This window comes from Gouania willdenowi, chromosome 1, assembly GCF_900634775.1.
Source record: "Gouania willdenowi chromosome 1, fGouWil2.1, whole genome shotgun sequence".
Taxonomy (NCBI): Eukaryota; Metazoa; Chordata; class Actinopteri; order Blenniiformes; family Gobiesocidae; genus Gouania; species Gouania willdenowi.
The window spans coordinates 11074597-11092496 of record NC_041044.1 but is presented as its reverse complement, the minus strand read 5'-3'; the positions used below and the strand labels follow the sequence as shown (position 1 = coordinate 11092496).

The 17900-nt window shown below is 39.5% G+C and overlaps 1 protein-coding gene across 1 annotated transcript; it reads left to right on the top strand.

Moving 5' to 3' along the window:
* Nucleotides 1-6600: 6600 nt before the first annotated feature.
* soul5l (heme-binding protein soul5, like) lies at nt 6601-17524 on the top strand. Its single transcript, XM_028447856.1, has 7 exons — nt 6601-6701; nt 10145-10204; nt 13264-13345; nt 13426-13546; nt 13617-13756; nt 14501-14664; nt 15238-17524. Coding segments are annotated over exons 1-7 (1158 nt in total). The 5' UTR covers nt 6601-6699; the 3' UTR covers nt 15827-17524.
* Nucleotides 17525-17900: the final 376 nt, after the last annotated feature.

Here is a 17900-nt window from a genome sequence, read left to right as displayed (position 1 = left end):
CATGACTTTTCCAGGGTTTGACTTTGTTTTATTTAGTTTCACATCTACCTGTAGCTCTATGTTTTTTACACAGCTGACAACTTGTTTGTAGTTTTATTTCAGAAAGTTTCACTTTTACAGTTACAGTTGGAAACCTTTGTTAATTGAATATCCTAGTTACATTACAGCAACCAAATTAAACTATATCAACTAAGTGAATTAATAAAATAACCTGTGTTCTTTTCAAACTAAAAAATTATCTTGTGAACTCTGTGACCTGTTGACCTGCACAACTCAAAGAAACAGAATCAAGAATCATTATTTCTTGGCAGAAATGCTTTTAAACACTTGCTGTACATTCAGCTGACATAAAAATCTTGTTTTCAAATATGTAGAATAATTGTGAATTTATCAGTACCAGTAGTAGTTTTAATATTTTAGTAAATTTTTTGAAGGCACCTTTTTTGTCCGTCAAATGTATTTAAAATAAACTAAAACTAAAGAGAGAATGTCATTTAACTGTTGAACCTTGCCATAATTTTATTTATTTTTTTTTTTTTTTTAAATTGGTCTTGGTCTTGGTCTTGGTCTCGGCTTGTCTCGGTCTTGGTCTTGACTCGGTCTCGGCTCCCAAAAGTCTTGGTCTTGTCTTAGTCTCGGTGCATTCTGGTCTCGGGCAAGTCTTGGTCTCGGATAGTGTGGTCTTGAACACAACACTAAGAAATGTAAGTCAATTCGACTTTATGGAGTGTCAAATACAAGTAATCTCAAAGCATTCCAAAAAATAATTTTTCCACGACTATACGGAAAAAATTCCGGTAACACTTTACTTGAAGTTTTATACTTAAGGCTCACATTATGCTGTCATTATTATAACATGACACCTGCTATTAGCATGATTAAGTTGTCATTAAGTGTCGTTCGTTACCCTAATCCCACTAGATCTTCCCAGATAACCCAGAAAAATGCCAACATGGTGTCGTAATTTAGCGAACAAGAGGACAAGAGTATGTTAGTATGACGTATCTCTATTTGTTTCTTTAAGTCATAATCAATATCCTTATATTAAATATCCGTGTAATAAGACAATTCAGACCTAGACTGGAGGACATTTCACCTCTTATTTCCCATGCCTGCTTTCTGGGACAATAAGGAGTTCCAAAACATCTGATTTCACTCAAATCTAGCCAACAAAAAAGTATGTAATGCCAATCCCAGGATCATTCAGTTTAGCAATGATAAAGACTGTTTAAATCAAATGGCAAATTCTAAAACGGTAATGTGCCTTTCATGGTGGTAGAGTCCGAATTTGGCTGGCTGGAGCCGAAACGCACACTTTTTGGAAACAATAAAAAACCTACTAAAATTTGTTATGTAGGATGGCTACATTCATGATTCAGATTCTGACGTAGGAATTAGTAATAGAATGTGAGAAAGCAGTGACCATGATGAGTCTCCTCCTGAAAACACATGAAGTGCTTCAGATTAGGCATGGAAATGCACAAGAAACAGCAAAACAACTCAATAGCTTCTTGACATATACAGCTGAAGGTATGGACATGTATGGAACATTAACACTGTATGGAACATTAACAGTCATCATTTATTTATTTTGTTTTATTTATTTCTCTTCTTGCTCTCAACGAAGAAGGACAATATACTGAGACCAAGAGAACTCAAGGCTGACAGAAATTGTGCTTGGCCTGGCCGAAAACAAACTGTTATTTTCAATGGCTCCCGCAGACAACCAGCCGCCTCAAGGTTGGCATATCTTTCTATTCTCCAGGATGTTTGTGACGAATGACACTCCGTCCCCTCCTCCTCTCCCCATCACCGCTACCACCTGGGAACTTTGTTCTGAATCAGATCTCTCCAAGGTCGTTTCCACATCATCAGACGACAGACTGTGAGAACTGTGCAGAGATGAAGCGAACAGGCTCACTCATACACACACGCACTCATCTACACTCACATCCCTGACTGAACGCCTTCTTTGCCCCCCCTCCCTCCCACATAGTGGCAGCAGGAGGGGAGAGGCAATGCACCTGCTTGCCCGCCCGCCCCCAGCGGCTGGCTGCAATCCTTCCCTCCACAACTACTCCTTCCCTTGTGGCGACCCACAGTTCTCCCGCCCCTGTCCTCCCATGTTATGTGCGATTCTCTTTTCAAGGTTCTTTGGACGGGATGAAACTGAAACGTAATTTAATAGTTCTTTTGCTCTGTAACAAGTGCAATGACAAATTAAGATTGATTGATAATAATATTGATATTTTGCCGTAGCTGCTTTTACGTGTATTGGAGTACCTTTGACAGGGAGCGTCTGTACTTTCACTCAAGTAAAAAAAAGCATACGGTGTGTGTGTATATATTAATTCAAGTATCTTCTGTTGGACTGTTGGACAGCAGTTGATTAATTTTAATTGTGTTTGTAAATCAGTAATGAAAAGCCCTGTAAGAGAGAGAGAGGCAGACCCACTCATATCACGAGTGGTATACTTTTGTGACACTGGGTAAATTGTGTGTGTTTTATTAAAGCTGCAGTACGTACAATCCTCCCTCCCTCCCTTTATCAAAATTTAACCGTCTGTATTATCCTGAAAGACCACAAGTGTGAACTTCTTAGTGACTTTTTTCTCAACAGATACTAGTGACAAATTTAGGAACTTCATCTTGTGTTATTGGAGAGTTTTTTGGTGTAGACTCTGACATGAATACATGTATCACTCTGTAGTTACTGCCCAGAACAGCAGCTTGCTGCCATCAACTCGTCCCAGCCAGAAAGCTCACAGAGGCGGCTGTGATCTCAGCTGCCGCTCAGGGCAAAGTGACAACCATCACTCCGCATCCAGACTGCGAAACAAATTGTGTCTGTTCTCTCCACCTTGGATAAGCTTCTCCCTCTGAAGCCAGAGGCAGACCCTGCGCAGTCCCGGAACGGAGAGAAAACCGCCTTAGACTCATCATTAACCTTACAAGAACTACAAAATACTTTGGATGGCATGTCAACAGGCCAGAAGGGTTCCCTGCTGAATTCCTAAAACATTTCTGGTCAATGCTGGCTCCGCTCTTTTTTTAAAGTAGTGACAGAGATTAGGTTACGTAGGAGGCCACATGAATACAGCGAACATTAAATTATTACTTAAACCAGACAAAAAAAACCATGCTACCCTCAAGCTACCGTCACATCTCACTTATTAGCACAGACAAAAATTATTTCCAAAGCACTCACTTCCAGGCTAGACAAAGTCGTACAGTCAATTATTTACCAAGAACAGACAGGATTTATTAAAAATAGACACTCCACAGACAATGTGAGAAGACTGTTTAATTTGATCAACATGGCACAGAACTCTAAAAAGAAAACAATAATCTTGTCACTCAATGCAGAAAAAGCATTTGATCGAGTCAAATCCTTGCTGTCCTTGGCAAATTTGGCTTTGGAGAATCATTCATACAATGGATCTCCACCCTATACTCTAAACCTAAGGCCTTAGTAACCACAAACAAAACAACATCCCAAAGCTTCACACTACAGAGAGGAACCAGACAAGGCTGCCACTCTCATCTTTACTCTTTGCAATATTTGTTGAACCTCTCGCAGCAGCTATACATCAGTATTCTGTTATTAAAAGACTCCACTCATCCATTTCAGAACACAAAATGAATCTTTATGCAGATGATATTTTACTCTATTTGGAAGAACCACAATCCTCATTAGAAGAAGTATTTAAACTAATAAACAACTTCACTAAATGATCAGACTATTCCATTAACTGGTCAAAATCATCAATCCTTCCATTAACAAAAAATTCATGGAATCCAAGCCAAAACCCACAATACCCCTCCCCCACAAATACAATTAAATATCTAGGCTTAAGTATATCACCAAACTTAAATGAATTAATTAAACTGAACCTAGATCCGCTGTTGGATAAAGTCACAGAAGATCTGAGGAGATGGAACAATCTTGTTGCCTCCACCTTGACTGCGTGGTGGAAAGCCCTGGACACTGTGAATGTTCAGTTAAAAACAAGCATGCTGTCTCCAATCTGACACAACCCCGACTTTAGAAACAGAAAAACACTGCTCTATCTAAAGCATAACTGTCAAGTTTTGGATTTGAAAATAAGGGAAATTTTCTAGTGCCCAGTATGAGTCGTCCCACTCACTCAACCAAGCTCCAGGATCCCTTATATTTTAAGATAGGTGTACAAGAAATCTAAAATACCCACTTGTCAACCACTTACTAAATACAATTATGTGATTAGAATCTGGTAGGCCAACCTTTATTAACAATGAAATGCTATGAACATTCCTAAGAGGGCTGGGTGATGTGGACCAAAACTCATATATCAATACATTTTCTGAAAATGGTGATATATGATATAAATCTAGATAATTTTATCAAATAAAGTCTGACCAGAAAAACAATTCTGGGTTAAATTTGCTGATGCAAAATGCCACACAGGAACATTTATTACCAAACAGCTTGGGGACCCTTGTCCTCCTGGCTGTGCTGGCGTCGGGGGGGTGTCCCGTGCATGGGTGACATTGATGGGGGTGGCGGTGCCTGGCTGGGGGTGCTTAGGTTCGCCTGCCTATTGGTCCGTGGCTGGTGGGATGGCCCTGCTTGGGCAGTTGGTGGCGCCCTCTCTCGTCGGGAGGGCCGGCGCCGCCTCCCTTTGAAGGGTGTTGTATCGTGGTGCCGTGCAGGCCTGTGTTGGCACTGGTCTGGGCGCTGGCCGCTCTCCTGCTCGGCCGCCCCCTGCTTTGGCGGGGCGGGCCGCTCTGGGCTGCGGGGGTTGCCCCCCGGAACACTGTGGGATGTGGCTGGTGCCCGGCTGTGCCTGGGGGTGGGGGGTCCTGCCGTGCTTTGTGGACGGTGGGTACTGCGGGGTGGGTCTCCAGCTGTTTGGCACGTCCCTGGGGCCCGCGGTGCCGTGTGCCCGTCTGTGCCATTTACCCTCTCCGGTGGCCCGCCATGTGGACGGGCCGGGCTCATACCAGACAGGCCTCCTACATGGACACTTCACTTCACTCACTCCCAGCTGGTCTGGCACACCCACTTGGTGCACCACACACATATACCCAACCCTTGGGGGGCTGGATGGTGGGGCTGGGGGTGGAGGGGGCCGCCGCCTGTGCTACTAAGTAGTGGCGCGGGGGTGCACTCCCACCTCTGGTTGCCCTACTATTCCCTCCAATTTTAATTACACCTCAACACACCACCCCCGGAGGGTGGGACCACCACTTCCACCCTCCAAAACTATTGCACCACATACACATATATACACATAGGTTAGATGGGGAGCACCACTCCCCTCCATCCACCATTTTTAATAGCACTTCATACATTCACTAAACACACACATTCATGCAGGGGATAGGGAAGTGCCTCTCCATTGGGGAATAGAGAGGCACCATAACAGGGTGGTGGGTAGTTTCACACAATTGGGCCTGTTGGGTGGGGGCCCGGCAGTGTAGCGTACAAATACATCAGGATGGTGCAGTCGGACGTGGCGGGGCGGTGGGTCTCTGGGGGGCATTGCTGGTGGCTCTCTTTGCGGGGTCTCTCCGGGCGGTGCCGGCCTGGCGGGGCGTGGGGGTGCCTCTTCCCTTTGGGTGTGGCTTGGTGCTTGTCTCGTCCAGGGCGGCCTGCTGTGCTGGTGTAGGCGCGCTGGGGGGGTGCTGGCATCTGTGCTGGGGTTGGGGCTCCGGGATGATGCTGTTTGCTGGGGGACGGCTCTGGCTGTTCCGATGCATGAGGTCGGTATCGGCCGCTTGGTAGGTCTGTCCTGCAATCTGCGGACTGGTGGGTGGGTCCAGGGGCGCCTTTGGCAGATATAATGGCCATACCAGCCTGTCATTGCCCGATCTCGTTAGATCTCGGAAGCTAAGCAGGTCTGTGCCTGGTTAGAGGTGGATGGGAGACCACTGAGACCACCCCAGTGGTATCTGTCATTGTGTCTTTGGGCAAGGCACTTCACCCACATTGCCAAGTATAAATGTAGTGTGTGAGTGAGTGAGTGTTAGTGGTGGTCGGAGGGCTTAATGGCGCATTTTGGCAGCCTTGCTTCCGTCAGACTGCCCCAGGGTAACTGTGGCTACAATAGTAGTTACCCACCACTAAGTGTGGAGTGACAGAATAATCGCTTAATTCTGTAAAGCGACTTTGAGTGTCCAAAAAAGCGCTATATAAAACTGATGCATTATTATTATTATAATGAACACACCATTGACTTATCACATTAGTTATTATAAAAAGAAAACACCTTTATTGTGAATTGCTATTACGGAAAAAATAAGTACAGTTTCACAAGTGGAGTGTGTGTCCATTCCTGGTTAATGAGTTCCTCAAACATTAACATGGCAACCAAACATTATCTCAAATGGGGGCTTAAAAAATACATCATCGCCACCTGAAACTAGCTCTCATCTATTGGTGCAGCAAGTTTACTAAATGTGCATAAATTAGTAAAAATGTAAACACATTATCTGGGAAGTGATCAAAACGCTTACAATATATAGAAGAGAGTTTAGTCATGGGCTTTGCAAAACTAACATTTAAAGAGGAACACGAGCCGATATCGTAACAGTCAGGTGGTCGCTCAGCCCGGCCCCTGTACACGCCCATGCAATCCGCAGTGAAGCCGTCAGTGCTGCAGACGAGCCCCACACAGCACTGCTCCACCGCTTCACCACCCGGGACACAGCACAACAATGTGAGTAGGCTGCTAGTAGTGCTCCTTAATCTGCATTTTCAATGTAACGAATGGGCTGCTCTTGTTTGTGACTTTTTACAATGATGGTCTATTATGTAATGCAAATCTTTTTTATATATTGATGGCGCATCATTGTTTGCCTCCAGAACCTTTTTTAATCTTTCTGCAAACGCACAGAAAAACTAGAGCTTATTATTTTACCAGCCGTCACTTTATTATTATTTATTCCATCAACTGATCGGATGGTGATGCGCAGCATCTCAGCTCAGGAAGCTGCACCTCTTTGACCTCAAAACGCCTTTGAACAGTGAGCAGCCAGTGTGATGATGCAGCACATCTGCTCTCTCTCTCTCTGCGTCGCAGTGTGATAACTATCCTGTTTCATTCTGTGCCAAACGTCCCGTGAGCTCCGGCTCACCTTCAGAGACAAGGTTTTGTGCGTCTGCAGAGGTGTTTAGTACTGCTGTATCCTACTGAAGTAGAAGTGCTATTACCTGATGGAAATTGTACTCAAGTACAAGCTGTCATACAAGTAAAAGTAGCTCAATTAAATAGTAAAAGTTACTTGTTACTTTCACCCCACACGTTGCCATGGTTCCCTTGCATACAGTAAACATCTGTGTAAACTTCAAAAGGATTAGAAGAAATCTTGCACAGCTGGAGCATAGTTTATTTTTCACAAAGGCATCTGTATTAAATAAAAGGTTTGTCAAAATGTACAATTCTTTTTAAAATAAAACACCACCAAGAAATTAAAATTAATATTTAAAAAAAATTCTCAGACTCTAAGTGTTTCTTACATTTATGAACTAAAACAATGCCATGCCAAATGTGCCATGTGGGTAACATAAGAGGAAGAAACCTCAACCTGAACCAAAGAAAGTGGCTGGGCGTTGATCAGAAATGCACGACTAAGAACTTATGTTCAATTTTCAATGAGACCATTCTTTTAAAAGAAGTAGAATTACTGATTTAGAAATATACTCAAAAAGGAGAAGTGGTAAAAGTACCCATAAAAGCAACTCCATTACAATAACATGACTACTTGTAATCCATTACTTTCACCTCTGTGCGTTTGTACCCCATTCAATGGAATTTATGTCAGTGAAATCTAAACCCATCTACAAAATACTGCCTTAAAGCAGTTGAAAAAAAAAAAAAGATGGAAAAGCAAGTTAGTGATAGTTTAGTGTGAAGGTTTAGCATTTAAAAAGTAGCCTAAAAGTACTTTATTGATCTATTAACTCATGCAGCCACGTGGTCTCATGTCAAAATGTTACAGTAAAACCAGGATTGAGTAAGAAAGTGAGTGTTACGACCCCCTCTAGGCTTGAGGGGCTGCAACATAAACAAGACGCCACACAGAAATCAAAGGTTTATCAAAAGTATTTATTAACAAAAATCCTAAAAGTAGCAACAGAACAAACTAAAAAGGACTGGAGACCCTGGCCAAACTGAACAAAAATACGGAGGACACTGGGCCAACCCTATACAGGGCCATCGTCCCAGCGTCCACCCTCTAAACTACAGAAACATACAAAGGACTAAAACTACCTAAAGACAAAAACAGGACTACCAGAAATCTCTAGTCCAAACTAAAATAACAAACATCTCCAGTGGGGAGCTGAAGAACTCTCCCCACATGTCTGCTGCTGGTCAGTTGTTGTGCCTCCCTCCTTCTGGTCCTCTCAGCCCTTTATAAGCTCCTCCTCCCTCTCCTACCTGATTGCTGATGTGAGTCAGGTGTGTTAGGAGAGAGGAGGAAGGACAGGCTGAGAGGCCATGAGGCACCAGCCGTAACAGTAAGTAATTTATTTATAAGTCTATATATAAGTCTTCAACAGTTTTTTAAAAGTGTCCACACAGTTGAGCTCCAGGTTATTTCAGGTTCTGGGGGCCACAGCCTGGAACGCTAGGTCTCCTCTGGTTTTAAATTTAGTTTTGGGGTCTTTAGGAGACCCTGATCTGAAGACCGAAGGCTTCGCCCTGCATTGTAGGGGCACAACAAGTCCGAGATATATTTAGGGGCCTGACCATGTAACGCTCGGAATGTAACAACTAGGATTTTGTATTCTATTCGAAACTTAACTGGAAGCCAGTGCAGAGTAGAAATAATGGGGATAATGTGGGATGTTCTAGAAGCACCAGTTAAAAGTCTGGCAGCAACGTTCTGAACGATCTGGAGTCTGTTTAGTGTCGACTTATTAAAACAAGTAAAAACAGAATTACAATAGTCAATATGTGATGATATAAATGTGTTTATGACCAGTTCCAGATCTGATTTTGATAATAGATGCCTCACTTTAGAGAGATTTCTCAGGTGGTAAAAACAGTTTTTGGTCAGTTGACGACAATGACCCTCCAAAGACATGGACTGATCAAAAACAACCCCAAGATTTCTGAGGCTGGTTTTAACAGATGAGCCCAGATCACCAAGAGAGTTTGTAATCAGTGGATTGACCTAAAGCCAGATTGATATTTATTATAAAAATGATGCTGTTCCATGTATGAGGTTAGCTGCTTAGCTACCACTTTCTCCATGATTTTAGACATGAAGGGAAGTTTTGATATGGGACGGTAGTTTATAGGCTCCCCTGGATCAAGATTGGGTTTTTTACTACAGCCTGTTTAAAGAAGCAGGGGACCGAGCCAGATAAAAGTGAGAGGTTTATCAGTTTTACCACCCAAGGACCGACAACATCAAAAACATTTAAAAGCAGGGAAGTAGGAACATTGTCTACAGAGCTCGATGAGGGTTTCATCTTTCCTACTAAAACCTGAACATCCTGTAGGCTGACAGGAGTGAAGGAGGACCATGAGCTCACAGGGGCTGATGCAGTGCAGAAGCTAACCAAGTGATAGCTTGAGAGAGCCTTCATTGAACCAGAGCATTTCAATGACTTCTTCCTGAGTATTTAATACCGTACACTCTAAATTAAATATTTCATATTTGTAATATTGAATGGGATTTTCAAAAATTAGATCAATGGTAAGGTTAGTGCACAAGTGTAAAGAGCATTTCTGATGCATTCTTAAAGCTGAATGGAATAGTCCAAACATGTTGGTTTTCATAAATATGCCACTCCTGCTCTCTGTATACTGCAACAGTGTGTAAAGATGTGAAAATGCTAGAGATAACTGTATATATATATTTTTTTTAAAGTATTTTGAAGTGTGGTCAGATCAAGCCCTGTGGCCTTATTATTCACAGCACTTTTCCATTTGCTGAGTGCAAAAGGTGTGTTCTCTGTTGCAAAAAATGTCAGCTCTTCTGTGAGTTCTGATCTGCAGATCATTGGTTTTATGGTAATGTTTGTTTGTTTATTTGTTTTAACATTTTCAACTTCCTATTTGTTGTTATACCGTTTTCAGCTTTTGCAAATTCAGTTGTGGATCAATGAACTTAGTATGAACAAACTGATCATGTCTGTGTTCTTCCTCAGGGCTTTAATCCCAGTCTTTGGACTTTTTGCTCTTTTGGTCTCAGTTGGTGGCAGTGTTGGGTGAGTTCACTGTTTTTGGCTGATATACAGTTAGTTATAGTGAGCTTTTGCATTAAATTATAATTACATCTGTTTCCCCAGTGTGTGACATTTACAGATAGCTTACTTGCTCATATTTGATGAATATTTCAGTGCTCCTTAATGTTGCTGTAGACAACTTTATCTTCCTTCATCTAGAACAGTGTTTCTTTAATGGGAGTACGTGGAGAGATTTCTTTTGGAAAAACTTGATCAGATTTTGATAACTCCAAAACAAAAATCTAGACAGCCCAATGCACAATCTAACTGCTGGAGACAATGTGGTGCCAACATGGCAGACTACACACATATTTTGGGCATGTCCAGTTATTAGACCCTTTTGGGATGATGTCCATAATGTAGTTACAAGCGTTTTGGGAAACAATTTTGTATTCTAATTACTGACTTTTTACCTTGTGAAAATAGATCTAGAACTACCCAAAAAAGATAGGTAGCTTCTGCAGATTTTTATGGCTGCGACAAAAATACAATAACAAGGCGTTGGCTCTGTAAGGAACCACCCACAGTCAATCAGTGGATAGACATTGTTAAAAACATACAACATATTGAACACAGTCTAAGGCTGCGAGGGACAGATGTGAGGCTCTTTGGGCAGGGCACCCGTGGGGTGATAACCAAACTTAAACCTGAAATACTTTGTTCTCAGTGAATGTTGTGGATGATACTGAGGTTGCTTGTGGTGCACATGACCCCCCTGTTGTTGCTGTTTGGGTTGTTCTGTGGTTTCTATTTGTGTGTAATTGTATAATTGGGTGGGGGGGAGAAAATTAACAAATAATGTGTCAGTCTTGGTCTGTAAATGATAAAAAATATACAAATACTATTCAGGAGTCACTAAATATGTGTTTTTTGCCTTGGGATTTCCTGGAGCTAAATGGGGTTGCCTTTTCTTAAAAAATTAAAATAGTTTTTGAAATTTTACATGATATCAAAATGGGGTCATGATCCAAAAAAGGTTGGGAACCAATGCACTAAATACTGTTTCTTTCCGCTTATTTACAAAATGTGATTCTTTAAAATGTGTGTTATCACACAGCTCTTTAGATATTTTTTATTCAATTTCAAAGCAAAATGTAGTCTCTCTGGCACCCTAGGCGAGATTTTCTTTTGGCGCCTCCTTATATGCCATTTTCTTAAACCAAGTAATTGATATTTGCATCATTGTTATATTATTATTATCAGAATAATTTCTAACAATTACATAGTGGTCTTCACCATATCCACAAAATTACTTTTTTGCTAATTTTTTTTTTTAATGTGTGTATGTTAAATACACATAAAAGAACACAAACAAGTAAATAAAAGCCAATTTAAATATCTTAGTTACACGTTCAACTTACAAATTATTAATAATATTAGAGTAAGAAATTGCACAAAAACAAGATACAAATAAACAATAGATAGTGGTGGGTTGGCTCATCAAGTATTTTTTTTTTTAATTTAAATACTTGTGACTAAAATGTTTCACTAATGACATTCACATTTTGTCAAAAGATACAAAACTTCCTATATATATATATATATATATATATATATATATATATATATATATATATATATACTGTATATAATTAATTGCAGTAATGAACACACATCAACTCAAACAATTGCAGTTCACAGAGGTATTGCACAAAGAAACAATTTAGTAAAAATAGTGTAAAAAGCCCCACCCATTCATCTTTCAGTCCAGCCTTACTAGTTCATTCTCGTGGTTTTTCTGCCAGTGAAGTCATTGATAACATTGTTACATTTCCTCAGTGAATCTGAAGAGGGGGAAAAAGAATGTGAACCCACTAGCGAGTGTATCAATCAAACCAAGTCATAGGATATGCATGATGTGATTAGAAATTGATAAATATTTAAATATATATGAATGGAAAAAAAGCTGTACAAATTTAAGATGTAGCACAAAGCAGATAAAAGTAGATGAAAGTTATTTATTATTTATGAAGTAGATTGACACAGAATACTAATAACTTTTACATGTACAATATAGTTTTATTTAAACTATAAAGGTCTCGGCTAAATTAGAAATATTAACTTTCTTCTTAATAATTTATGCATATATAAAATGTTTACCTAGTTATAGATCATGTCAAGTCATTTATACACACATATATATATAGATTAAATAAATAAGGCCCCCTGTGTAAAACACAAACTGTGATGTCACTGTACTGTACATAATAATACATAGTTCTCTTAAAACGACGTTAAACTACAATGTAATAAATTAATAGACCGCTGTTGCCATGCAATCAATGTTTTTGTTAAGCTAGTATTTTTTCTGTTTCTGTTTAGCACTAGCTGCTAACATACATGGTCGCTGCTAACATGCATGGGCGCTCTGCTAGCTTGTTATTGATATTAAAAAAAAATACAACTAAAAAAATGTAAAAACTAAAATTAAAAAATAAAAATATATATATATTTTCTCAATTTTGCGTTCCCTATGATGGCCGGCGCCCCTAGCATTTGCTTATACTGCCTATGCCACGGGCCGGCCATGGTAATCGGACAAAGGGGGTACTTGAATTCAGAAATAAAAGAAAGGGGGTACTTCAGCCAAAAAAGTTTGAGAACCACTGGTCTAGAAGTAAAACATTTTTGGGGGGTATACTTCTAAATAATCTGATCATCAAATTTTAATCAACTATACACGGCCATAAATACTCAGACTGTTTCAAATACAGACACTTTAATATGGTGTTGTTCCCCATTGATTGTTTCTGTGGAAATCTGTGCCGATTTATTTCACGTTGAGTTTTCATGAGCAAAAGTCAATTTCATCATAATTTATGTCATTATGCATCTGTTCACATTTAATCTTGACTAGCTTCAACAAGAGTCTCCTACATGTTAATGAAGAAAAATATAATTTTTAGTCACAGAAAAAAACAGTCTTCTTGGATTCACCCTCTTGATGTGTTGTAAAATATGTATAGTTCAAACTTGATGTTTAAAGTTATACTTATTCGGGTTTATTGGCTGATGAGCATTGTTTTGTGTTCCTGCTGTAGACCAAGCACCAACACCAGCTTCTGCACAGAGTCGAAGGAGTGTCTGGAATATGAGTTAATCTGCAAAACAGATGAGTATGAAGTGTGTAAAGATCCCTGTGAACACACTACCTTCCCATGAAGTTGGTAGCTCTCACATGGGAGTCTGTATGTGTCTGTTAGGTGCGACAGTACAGTCCCACTCGCTGGGTGTCAACAGATGCTGAAGCTTATTTCATGGGTGTTGGTGCAGCCATGGCTTTCAGGAGACTTTTCCAGTACATTACTGGAGCAAACGAAGCAGGTAGAGACCAGAAATGACTAGATAACCAGCATAGTCGTGTGGTTTGTTTTAATCCACTTTTGTTGGGCAGGTATCCAGATGGAAATGACTGCCCCTGTACTGGTGAAGATACCAGAGGAGACCAGGATGTGGGAACCAGCAATTTATACTCTTAATTTCCCGCTGCCTGCAGCCTATCAGAAAAAACCACCCGCACCAACCAATGAAAAGGTGAGCTGAGGGGTCGAATGGGGTGAAGCCTACATGTTTAATTTAATCCATGACTTTATTTTGATGATCAGACCACAAAAGTGTCTGTGATTTACTCATTCAGCATTCTCAGTGAATATCTTTCATTTTGTTATTAGTATTTTTTGGATGTTTCACTCATTTTCATTTTTCATTCAGCAGTATTTGTGCAACAATCATTGCAAAAGGCAATTATTTTAAATTTAACCTTCAACTCTTCTTCACCTTTGGCAAATCATTCATTCAGTTGTTGATATTACCAGGTTTTGAAGATCTTAGAGCCACTTTTAGATTTTTTTAAAACTTTTTTTGTACAGCTGTCAAGCAACATATTTAATTGAAAGCCTTTGACTGATGATTCTGACCAAATTCAATTGACTTAATTTTATTTAACCCCTTCAGTATATATATATATATATATATATATATATATATATATATATACAATTAACAAATGGAAACATGATTTTAAAAAAATCTGTTCAAAAAACACTTAAAATTCATTATTTAGTTTAAAACAGAGCCTTTTTTAAGATAGTAAAGCCGTCAGAACATTCAAATTAAAACATTTTATTTAAAAGTTTGTCAGACTATAGCTCTTTATTCCTCCTATTATTACTTTATTCCTCACAAAGTGTTAGTAAATTTGTTTGGAGCATCGTCTGCATTCCTACTTAATGTCAACGCTATCCTAATTTTGTTTTCCTGCTGTTTGTTGATATGCAGCTATATTTTACTGAGATGCCGGAGATGAATGTGTATGTGAGGAGTTATGGAGGCTGGATGCTGTCGGTCACCTCCAGGCTTCACGCTCACCTGCTAACCAAAGAGCTGGATAGAGTTGGAGCCTGCTACAACCACAGCTATCACTACGGAGTCGGCTATGACAGGTGTCATGTCTTTTACTGCTCTAATGATTTATTTTAAGTTTTCAAGTCATACTCCTACTTACTTTCACCAGACTTGATGACCTGCCAAAGCAGAAAACTGCTTTGATAGACTCCAAATGAAGACAGTTCTGTTCAGATTGCAGCACACTGTGTGGTTAGCATTAGTTTTTATCAAACCTTGCTTCAGAAATAGGAAGTTAGATTTTTTTTTTTTTTTTTTTTTTAAGACCTTGAATTTAAAAAAAAAAAAAAAAAAATGTGCATAAAGAAAAGCAAGGAACATTTCAAATAGTATTTCAGATGTAAGAAAATATATATTTATAGCATTTTCTGTTTATGAAAGCCAGGCTGTCTATTATTATTATTTATATTATTATTAATAATAATAATATTAATAATAATATTTAGTAAGACTGAGGTTTTTCATAGCTTTGCTGTGTGGAAACATAAATAAGTCTGTATGTTATCGTTAGGAAAACAGTAGAAAAAAGCTTTTCCTATTTAAGGCTTTAAAAATAGTTGTTCCCGTGTGTGTGTGTGTGTGTGCGTGTGCGTGTGCGTGTGTGTGCGCAGTCCGTTGAAGCTGTTGAACAGACACAACGAGGTGTGGTATGTGGCCGAGGGCATACCAGTCTGCACTGACCCACAAGAGCCGACTCCAGCACACATACCAAGGACAACTCTGACCGACACAACCACAAGCTTGCCTGCAAACGCCCCGACACGCCCAGCCTATGACGACCCATCTAACACCTCCACTAACCTTCCAGCAGACACCTCCTCTGCCTCTGTAGCTGACCCCCCTGCCAGCCCCCTCCCACTGACTCTCTCTGAGTCGGCCCCTTTGCTTCCATCCAACCTGTCCTCATATTCAGCATCCAACTCTTCTCTTCAACCTCCTGTCACTCCTGCATCCTCTGCTACATCTGACACTTCCCTCAGTGCTTCCTCCAACTTGTCCGCTGAACCCGCCTTCAACCACCCTCCAACAGCCCCCCACATCCTGCTGAATTCAACCACTAATTCATCTGATCCCACGCCAACAAGCTCTTCTGTGGAGCTGCAGTCCGATGTCGCCATGGGGAACAGCACTGCCTACATCTTAGAGAACATTCAAGCCAACAACTCCCTTGTTATAAAGCTGGATGAAGCTGACCAGTGACAGTAAGCACCTGTTCCAGGTACATGAAGATGAATCTTTATCAGAGCGCAAACATCAGAGGTGATCAGAGGATCAAATGAGAGCAAAACAGACAGATGTGTTGTCTTCCTTTTTATCAAAGCAATGTTTCCTCATCACATAGCGATTTATGTTCTACCATAGCTTTTCTCTTTAAGCTTCCTGTATCACCAAACATGTATTTCCTATTCATAGTGATCAAACAGCATTATGAAAGGTTCACAAAGGAGTAACAACTTACACTTCTGTTCATAGCAAAGCTCTTAATAGGTCTTTAGTGGAATCTGTAGATTACTGTGAAATATCATGCTATAGGACTAAAAACAGTAAGTCTCAATTCTGAGGGGTGTCTTAATGTGCTGTCTGATGCTGTAATTAAGGACTTTTAAACTAAAGCATTCTCAACATCCATTGTGTCAATACTCACTGAGATCTTACAATTACCGGTGGTTATTATTACAATTTCTCAAACTGCAGGAGTAAAGCCGTTTCATTCCAGGCTCCTCCCACTTATCAACACTCTGAAGTCCTGTCAAAAAAAGTCTTTTTAAATGTTTATTCTGCAAACACACAAGTTGTCATTTGTATCACATTTTGTTCACTCAGTAATGGAGACTCTAAATAGTGCTTTTCAAAGACAACCTAAATGATAAGTAAAAAGAACAATGATGTCAAATGCTCATGCTCCTTAAACAATACAACAACCAATGATTTTCTGCAATAATAATAAATGATGCATTTCCTGAAGAAAATGCAAAAATGTATGCTCAAAGCTGAAATGCAAACGCCAAACACTGCAGCATTTAGCATTACGTAGTTGGAGAAACCACGCTGTGGAAACAACAAACACCACCTCTTTGGTGGTGTTTGTTGTTTCCACCCCAGAAAAACAACCACGCTTACAAACAGAAACAGATACTTAAAAAGCAAGTCATTCAGCTTTTGATGAGCATGCTAATAGCAGAATGCATCAGAAAGCAGTGGAAACTATTTTAATAGCTGTTCACAGGCTTTACTGGGGAGAAAGAAACAGGCCTTGTACATCCACATTTTCTATTGTGTTTGAAATACACAAAGACATCAGGACGATGATGATGATGATGATGATGATGATGATGATGACGCCATACTGCAGGATAACAGAACTTTCTGTGCTAAAAAATAGTTATTGGTTTTAATGTTTAGAAAGCTGTTGAATCATTTAGTTGTATTTAATGTGTACATTACATTTACATTATTTAATATTTGTACATAACATTTGTATTATTTAATAATTATACATTTACTTTTCAGTCATTTCTTTAGAAAGTTTCATATTCACTGAGACCATAAAGAATGGACATGCTGTTGTGCTTCTTGTAGACTAGAGGAAAACTGTCAAACTAATTAAGCATTCTGGGTTACGAAAAACATAAGCTTTGAAATCAAGCATGATTGATACATATTGCATTAATCTACATTTGGTCTGAGAACTGTAAATACAAAATGTCCATACATCAACAAGCTTCCTATACATTGCATTGTTTAGTACAATGGTGATTGGTGTGTTTTAAACATGATATTATGTATATACAATATCACAGTTAGTGGATTAGTGAGTAATAATGATTACTCTCCATATTAATTTGCTATGATTATTGTAAATCATTTTAATGATGCAATAAATGTGAAATATGCTGATATATTGTCAGAGTACTTATTTGTTGTGTTTGAGAATAGTCATCACGGCCTGTACATCCAACATATGCTAAAGATATCTGGTTTAATTCATTATGAATAAGAAATTTGAAACAGCTGCACTTTTGGCTTTTTCTCCTGTAAGAGACAGCACGTGTGAGTGAGTTATGTAGTGTGGCTCGTTATTAGGAAGGTCTGGGTTAGGGAGCACTCAGAAATCCATCTAATTGAGCTTTACATTCTATTCTGAGAAGTAAAAGCAGTGACTCCTAAAACTAGTATTTTGATACAAAATAAGCTATTATATATAATATATCTCCATGGGAGACGCTAAAATCTCAGTTACTAATCTTAGAGAATGTGCAACTGTATATACAGT